Here is a 9211-nt window from a genome sequence, read left to right on the forward strand (position 1 = left end):
ACACTGTTATTTTGAATAGCAATCATTTCTTTTGATAACATTTATGAAACAACCTAAAAAATAAATGATTTTTTAAAATTTACAAAAACCATTGATATTCTGTTTTTTTTTTTGTAAAAAAATTGGCATAAGTAACTAATGTCTAATACACAAAAACAAAAAAAAATATTTTCTAATAATTATTAAAATTATTACTAAGAAATAACACAAACCATGAGAGTATTGTGCGTAAATCCAAAGTTGAGCGGTGGGGAAAGGGAGAGGAGCGGAGCAGATAACTCGAAAGTCATAGGTGGCGTTTAAAATATTCAAAGAAATTGAATCTATAACAATAAAAAAAACATGAAGAAAAATGTAAAACTTTTTTTAGTAATGCATGGGATTATTAATCTAAACCTATAGGAAAAACTGGCTACGTCACTGCATTGTACATGCAATACAAAAAACCGATAGCAAACAGTCAGAGCTGTTCCAGTTGCCCATGTTAAAAGAAATTAATCTGTAGCGACGTAACACATATTAACGATCTGAGTTACTGGGTGACACATACGGTGGATGAATTTCACCAATTTCCTTAAGAAACACAATAGTTATCGCAGCGTTTTGTTGAAATAAGGGCACGCATTTTACATTCTTTACATTCTTTAGACTGCTCATCTTTCAATTTTCGGACTGTACATACTACTATTTGTCTCTATTTAAAAAGGCCTAGATCAAGAAACACAACATATTGAATTTAGAAATATATAAGGTGTTGTATTAATAAAAATCCAGCTTTAATTTAAATAGAGCTACAAGACACTCTATATCATTTAATTAATGAAAAAAACTAGAGGCTTAATATGAGTACCTATGAGTCATTAAAAAAAAGTCACTTCCGAAAAATAAGACACCAAACTCTGTTTTTCCATTACCATTAAATACGCAAAGCTCTTCATTTATCTCTCCGGTTATTTATTTCTTGCACCATTTGAGTAATTGCGGTCATTTTCTAATTTGATAAAACGTTGAACCAATGTTTTATCTCCTGAATTTCCCCTCTCAATCAATAAACTCTAACTTAATTTTACTTCCTTGTTTTTTATTCATCAAAATAATCAATATTTCCGATTAATTTAGATGACATAAAGAAAATTTGCACTTTTGCAAAAACTGACATAGTTTTTGTAACGTTATGTTTTGATAATTGAAAAATATTTTCACTATTTCTGCCCACAGCTGCTACACGCTGGTGAGTGTTTAATGTTGTGTTTGTATTTTTAGATTTAACTACATTTTTATCACCGTTCATCTCGAATTACGACCAAATCATCTTTTTGTCAAAAATATAAAAAAATTGTAATATTTTAGTTGTTGCGCAACAACCAATAGGTAAAAAAATTAATAATGTAATGTTAATAGAATAAAATAAAATAACTTACCTATAACTACGGGTCCTCTACAGTTATCTGTCATTTCATCTAAAACAACTTTCTTTAATACAATTGCATTACAAAAATATTTTAAACTCACCTGCATAAAACTAACCACAGTCAAGATGAGCAAACATGGTTCTTAACAGTTCATCTAAAAAAAAGAAAGGTTTTAATTTTATATTGAAACAATGTCTACAAAGTACGTGTAAATATTTTTAATTAGAACTTGTTAATAACTTTGATAATTAGTTGTTTATTCTGTGTTCGTTGAAAACCCCAAAATCGAGGAAAAACCTATTAAAGTAGGAAAGTTTTCCTTGGAATTGTCAAGTGGTCAATATTTTTTACAACTTTCTGTTGGTAAACCAATTTATCTGATTCTGTGTTTATAGAAAGGTCTCTGTTTTTCAACAACACCTTTAAATGTCTTTAAATTATTAATTAAAATAATTGTTCATTAATTAATTGTTAATTTAGTAAAAATCGTTGTTGAGTATTAGGTGTTTAGTTAATATAGAGTATTTATAATTTCACATTTTGTTCTATCCAATATCACTGTTAAAATAGGTAATTAAACATTCAAAACGCATTACAGCATGATAATTGATAACTAATGAGTCGTTGATTCAAAAATTTTACTTCCAAATTTTCACTGAATTATTATTATAAAAACTAAAACTTTCAAATTTTAGTTTCAAACGTCAATCATAATGACAATAAAGCATGGCTTACATTGACATTTGATGTCCAAAATTCCGTGGCCGCCACTGTAAGTAACGAAATAATTAAATTTACTCCTAATTTACTTGTGATTATAGCTTTTAAGAAAAGAGTTTTTTAAACAATAAAACTTGTGTTGTCCTCCAAAAAAATTTTAATACTATATATTATTGAATCAGATATTTTACTAAATTTCGAAGTTGTTATAAAGAGATTTTGCACTTGAGTGCAAAAAAACGCAAATTGTTATAAACAAAATTGTCAAAATTTTCAGAGATTTGCATAGTGTGAAAAAGCTTGTTCCCACAAAGGTTAGAAAACTATCAAAAGTAATGTCTTATTTAGTGGTCTTGCCAGTGCAGTGTCATAGTCAATGTTAAAAACAAAATGGAAAAACTTGATAGAAGTTTAGAAGATGCCTGACAATTATGAAATTGTGAATTGTGACAAAGACAACGTCAAAAACTGACATTTATTAACAGACCAAATTGCATTAAAAAAAAACAATTGGCGTTTTTTTTGGGCTCAAGTGTACTGATAAAGTATATGTTGTCATTCAGATGTATTTTAGAGAACATAAGAGGTAAGCTTAAATGCACCATAGAAACAGTATAAGATATGAATGTTGTGAAAAAGTCTTTTTTATTGACATAACTTTACATTTTAATGATTTTATATTTTTTGTTATGAATAATATTGGTAATCAAAGCAATGAGGATACACATCAAAAACTAATTTACGACAAAAGTGTCTTCTAAGAAAAGTGAATAAGACATTATAAGTTTTTAAAATTAAAAATAAGAAAATAGATTTTAAAGACTAGAAAAACTGTCGTTAGAGTAGGATTTATGATCAAGAAACTGTTTGGTGTATATTATACTCGTGATTCTGAGAAGCGATACTGTAATAAAATAAATCATAAAATAGAAAAGATGAAATTTCAATTTAAAGATGTACTAAATCATCAACACGGATTTTTGTTCTTGATATAATGTTTTTATATGTTTTGAAAGAGAATAATAAATTAATAATAAATATCAATAATCAAACAAAATCTCCTAATTACTAAATTCTATCCCAAAAATTATTTCATCTGTACGACTGTTTAATAGTAATGTTATTATATGCGTATCTATAGACACATAATTTAGTTCATATTACACGAGTGTAATATAGTATACGAGGTGAATAAAAAGTACGGAACCAAACGTTTTTGGCTTAAACTATTAATTTTTTGGAAAAACTAATTGATGAACGATAAAGTACTTTAAAGATGTAATGTTTTGTCACAAATAAAATTTTTCGAAATTTTCTCTTGTTTTTGAGTTCTACAAAAAAAATATTTTTTTAAATAGCAACCCACTATAAAACTATTTTTCTCATAAAGGTTATGATCTAAGGATTACAACTATCTGCTTCATGTTTAATTAAAAAAAAATTTTTTTTACATAAATTGCAATTTTGACAAAAAAAATCGCATAACTCAAAAAACAAGACAAAATTTCGTTCTCAAAATACGATCTCATTTTTTATATTACGTTAATTTATATTAATTATTATTTTTTGAAGATAATTAAAAAAAACTGCTTGGTTCCACACTTTACGTTCACCCTGTATGAATTTTATGTTCTTAATAAATATAATGGATTTGGTACCAAATTAATTGTATCGGAATCTCATTAGGGTGTATTTTTTACTGCGACTGTAGTAGAAACAATTAATTCGATTAGTTACCAATACATACATATAATATACCTAATTTGCCAATATTTTATTAATACAATTTTTTCAAAATTCAATAAAAAACATTAAACTGTGGATAGTAAACCTTATCAAACCAGCAAAGCCACCGATTAAAATAAAAAATGTAACTTTTTTGCAAAAAAGTAAATCAATTTTTTTTCATTTCAATGAACCATTTTGAGTAAATGAATTTACAATATTCATAAAGTTTTCATTGTTAGATAATAAATACATAAATTTAAAATTTTAATTTGGCAACTTTGACTTTCAAATTCAAACGTCAAACTTTTATAGTCATTAATAAATTAGTTTTTAAACACAAGTTTTGTAATTGATAACTTATTACATTTTCGAGGTTGTACGTACATTCATAACTTAGATAATCGTTTTATTATTAGTTTGGTAATACTAGTTGGTGGCAGATCTACTATTCTTATTAAAACTCGAATAAATTAGTTACCGATAGAAACACACTCGTTTTGAAATGACCTCTGTCTGTGATTTTCATAGCATAACAAGAAAGAAGTTTTGCTTTTATAATTTTGTTTAGAATTTACATTAATGACCATCAGTTTTTTTAAATTTTTGAACCTGATACAACTTGTCTATAATCACGCCAAAACAGACACACAAACATTTCTTTTCATAACTTCAACTCTATCCTCAATATTTTTTTGAAGTATTCAAATAAAAAAGAATAAATTCAAAGTGACAAAAAGCGTAAATAAATGTATCCTTTGACCTATTTTAGTATAAATGGCGTGACTAGTAACAATTTTAAAAGAAATTTTCAGCTGCTTACTCACTCATTTCTTCTTTCTTTCGTGTCTACAATTTTAAGAAATAAATCCGCATTATTTTATATCTGATCATTATCATTGCACCTTATTTTTGTTTCCAATATTATACAGGGTGATTGAAAAGTGTTGGACCAACTCTCAAATGGTGTTAGAAGACTTTTAGCTAAGCATAAAATGAATTCAGATTTTTTTCAAGCCTTTTGTTTGAGAAAAAAACAGAATTGTCAATTTCCATATTATTATGAAGACTTTGTACGTTTTTTTTTCTTTAGTAACAAAGTTTTACTTCAAAGTTTATAAAAAAAATATTTTGCCATGTTTTTTTCTCAATTAATAAAATGTAATTCAAATTGTAACATATATTCTAGAAAAGTTCCTATTTAAATCAAAAACAGAGCCTCCGTTTGTATCAAAAAATTAGGTTATGTTTTTACTAATTGAATAGAAAATAATTTGTTTATCAAAATAATTTTTAAAAATGGTGGATGCGCGGGGTCAAATTTCAAATTACTTTAAATTAGTGAAGTTAATTGAATGTTTTAAAATTAAGTAGATTTTAGTTAAAAACTACCTTGTAATCGAAGCTTAAGTACATTAAGAAAAATATAAAATAAAAGATGTACTCGTTGTGAGCCAATTTACTTCGCAGTTGATTTCTTTAAAATATTACTCGTGTAGAAAACATGATTTCACCTAAAACTGTTGTAAAGAGTGACCAATTGAAGTGACAATGACTTTCCAAATCAATATAACAACAGGTCTCTAAAAAAATCTCTTCATTCCAAATATCAATAATAATACAATAAATCAAGTAGTTTTTTAAAATAAGTTCTAAGAAAAGTGAAAACAAAACAATATTACTTTCCATTTCGTTGTTATCATTCCATTTGTTTATAACATAATTTGGTTACACAAGGAAGTGTAATACTCAGATCAATAACAAATAAAACAAACTAACCATGCAGATATCCTCTTCCCAAACATGAAACACACTGTTTACATGAAAATGAAACACCGGTAGGATTACATTACACAATCACAAACACAAAATTTCAGGATTAAATCCGTCACAAATTCAGCGGGTGGGGTTGGTTTTCGTAGATTTTCACTATTACACGAGGAAGTGGTTGAATAGTACGCCACCTTTTGGTTAAGTTGTGATATGCGGAAACGCGTATTGATTTTGTGGTCGTTTACCCCTTTTGTTGCTTGATTTGGGGTGCATGCGCCGGGTTGTTAAGTGTCAAAAATATATTTTACTTGAAATAAATAAAAAACGCATTTTATAAAAAAAGTTTTAGGTTTCAGTTCTAATAGTTTTATGAAGTTTTTATTTAACTTAATGTTGTGCAAAAAATTGAGAAAAATGTAGACCCTTCTCTTCTTTGGTCAATTCGCTAGTGTGACGTCAATTACATATACAAATTCTTGCCAAAAATTGTATAATATGTTATTAGGAGTAAAAGTGATTGTTTATGTGGCGAAGCTGAACGTTCATTTTGCCGAATGGAGTGAGGCAAATAATTCAGCTGAGCCACATAAACTCACTTTTACTCCAAATAATATACAGGGTGTTCCAATGAAAACAAGCAACCCCGAATATCTCGGAAACTAAAAAAACTTTGCAAAAACGCCGAAACAGGTCAAGTTTGTTTTCGAGGAGGACATTTTTTGACGTAATTTTTAAATCACTCCCAGTAACCCCCTAACCGCCACGCACCCCAACTTTAAAAATTTAAAAGGCATTACCCTACTTGTGGCACATCAAATGAAAGCTATTTTAACAAGCTTTTCAAAACATTTTACCAAAATTAAATCAGACCATCCATTCATGAGATACAGGGTGTTCTAATAAAAACGATTCAGATGGAGAGAAAAGAGCAACACACTAATTATTATCAGGTAAATCACCAAAATAATCAGGACGCTTTGTAACAAACGTCACACGTCAGTTTCGGAATTTGTGTTGAGATTTTCGTAAGTGTTGATTGATTTAAGTAGTGAATAACTAATGTAGTTTATAGTGCAAAATGTCGAATGCTGATAATCTACACTCTACCCCTCCAGAAAATGCTGAAGGAGCGAAAGAGACAAGAAAGAGGCAACATTAGTAAATGTCAAGTAAAAGTAAAAAAACGCTTAGGCAAAAAAATTGTTTTTACCTCATGTCTGAAAGGTAGACGTCATTTTTCTGACGTTTGCGGATAAATATAATAATGCTCTTAGTAATTACATTTTTTTTTGTCCTTTATCTTATAACAAATCAAAATAGTGATTTAAAATGAATAAAATATTGCATAACTTAGGTGTACGTTGGATAAAGTTTTGTATATTCTACACATGTCGTGTATCTTATTACTTAAAAAAAATACCCAACTCGCTCTATGGGCTCGGTTAACCTTTTCTTTACGTGATTTATTTATAATATAGTGCCTCCGCCCCCTAATTAGGGTACAACATTTTTAATAGGACCAATAGATCAGCGTCAAAATAATTACTCCCGATAACTTTTGTAATCTTATGTCCACCAGTTACTAAGATAATTAAAAAAAGATCTTTTGTCTGTTATTTTCAGGGTTCTCTTGGCTCTAAGTCCCCCAGGATAAATTTCTGGACCTAGGGAACCACCTCCAAAATCTTTCAACATTTTTTCGGGACATCTAGTACATCCGGACCTAAGGTTACCATCCAGACAAACGTTCATCAGTATACCAGCGTAATGACTGCTGCGGAAGAGATTTGGAATAACCTCGAAGAAATAGCCAAAGCTTCCGCTTTCTTGGTTAGCAGAGCTACGAGGGTGGATCCCTATGCTTCACCCCTGACCCCCTTGCAGTCAAACTACAGTGGTATTATATTTTTCATTTTTTGACATAGTCTTCCTCTACAATAATGCACTTGGTCGATCGTTGCTCCAACATCTCAACAGTCTCCAGGAAAAATTTTTGTCCGACCTCTACAAATCACCTCTGTACAGCTTGTATCAGTTCATATTTCCACTCTTTACTTTGCACTTTTGGTTCGGGATTATAGTGGTGCACCTATGACTCGTCTAGGGTCACATACGAACTAAGAAAGTTTTCTTTGTTTGCTTGGTACTTTTCCAAAATACGCTCACAAGTCAACACCCGATTTCGTTTTTGATCACATTCGGGGCACCCATCTTGCACTCATCTTTTTTTTTGATATCTAATTCTTTATTCAGTATGTGGTGCACCACATGATATGATAAGCCAGTATCTTATACAATGTTTCTGATGCCTACTCGTCGGTTTTGCAGTACGATATCGTGTACCTTTTTAATATTTTTGGCAGTTGTTACCGTTATGGGAGGACCACCGACATTCTGGTTTTTACAGGATGTTCTTCCGCATTTAAAATCTCGACACCAATGTTTGACTATGTCATAAGAAACTGCAGACTCCCCAATAGTTGCCACAATGTTTTCATGAATTTGAGTTGACGTCATACCCTTTTTCTGGAGGTTTTTTATTACGGCTCTTTGTTCTACAGGTTCCATCTTTATAAACAATCACGACACACAGATAAACAATTGGCCACAGCACAGCAACGGTTTGAGATACAAAGTAGTCAAATACATGTCAGTTAACTAACTGTTAAAAATATAAATCAAACAACCACTCAGAAGTAAGTCAGAGGTGGAGCATAGGGAGCCACCCTCGTAAGACCTGCATCAGAGCAAATGGAGCTCATTTCGAATATTTGTTTCAGTTTTAGTTTATTGTTTTTGTTTCTTGTTATTACTCTTTTATTTTAATATGCGTTTTGTTATTAAATTTTACAAAAAAAAAGAAAAGAGTTACATATTTCTGCTCTGATGCGGATCTATCAGCACTGATAAAAGTGCACTTAGTCATTGTGTCATCGCTTTTTAAAGCGATTGTTTTCTAAAACAATTCATATTTAGAAATTTATTCAATATGCACTTTTTTCTATGTTCTGTTCAATTCTGTTCTGTTCTGTTGTTTTCCACAAAAGGCATTTTTTCAACTAAAATTGGATGTTGTTAGGAGTAGCTTCCTCTTAACCTTCCACCGTTCTGAGGACTGACATCTTGTGGACTCTTCTATTTCTTTAGTATTTTCTTTTAGTAAAAATTCATCCTTTTCTACTTCCACAAAATCAAAACTAAAATCTCGTTTTTCAAAATGACAAATTGTAACTACGAGAGTAAGTCCAAAGAAGCTAAGCCAGAACACAAGAAAACAGGATGGAACAAAGAATACGATTAACATATTAAATATATTAACCTCTTTTCCAAAATTTCTTAGAAAATTTTTTTTTGTTTCAGAACTCGCACCCCAGAGAAAAATAAATTTCAAGTGAGATAAGAAACCAGGAACACAGAAAAAATGTTTAAAAAATTCCATCTGTCAAAAAATGTTGAGCATAAGCACATAAATGAGTAGATGACCGTTTTAAAAAAAGTATATATGTTTTAGAAAAATGGTAGGGTTTGACATGTGATTGACCAACAAGAGCAATATGATACTTTTGTTACATTATAATGTA

The 9211-nt window shown here is 29.6% G+C and overlaps 1 protein-coding gene and 1 long non-coding RNA gene across 2 annotated transcripts in view; one reads left to right on the plus strand and one right to left on the minus strand.

Moving 5' to 3' along the window:
- LOC123010326 overlaps nt 1–5780 on the minus strand; it is a 54518-nt gene extending 48738 nt beyond the window's left edge. Inside the window, exons 1-3 of the mRNA XM_044407138.1 lie at nt 5637–5780; nt 1513–1566; nt 1422–1460 (exon numbers count right to left, since the gene is read on the minus strand). Of these exons, the coding sequence (XP_044263073.1) occupies nt 1422–1455 (34 nt within the window). The 5' untranslated portion in view covers nt 1456–1460; nt 1513–1566; nt 5637–5780. The remainder of the gene's footprint in view (nt 1–1421; nt 1461–1512; nt 1567–5636) is intronic.
- LOC123010331 overlaps nt 1–9046 on the plus strand; it is a 13724-nt gene extending 4678 nt beyond the window's left edge. Inside the window, exons 2-3 of the long non-coding RNA XR_006413096.1 lie at nt 7254–7460; nt 8991–9046. This is a non-coding gene — a long non-coding RNA (uncharacterized LOC123010331). The remainder of the gene's footprint in view (nt 1–7253; nt 7461–8990) is intronic.
- Nucleotides 9047–9211: the final 165 nt, after the last annotated feature.

This window comes from Tribolium madens, unplaced genomic scaffold (assembly GCF_015345945.1).
Source record: "Tribolium madens isolate multiple individuals breed KSU strain unplaced genomic scaffold, Tmad_KSU_1.1 Scaffold_7;HRSCAF=85;Tcas5.2_LG10, whole genome shotgun sequence".
NCBI lineage: Eukaryota > Metazoa > Arthropoda > Insecta > Coleoptera > Tenebrionidae > Tribolium > Tribolium madens.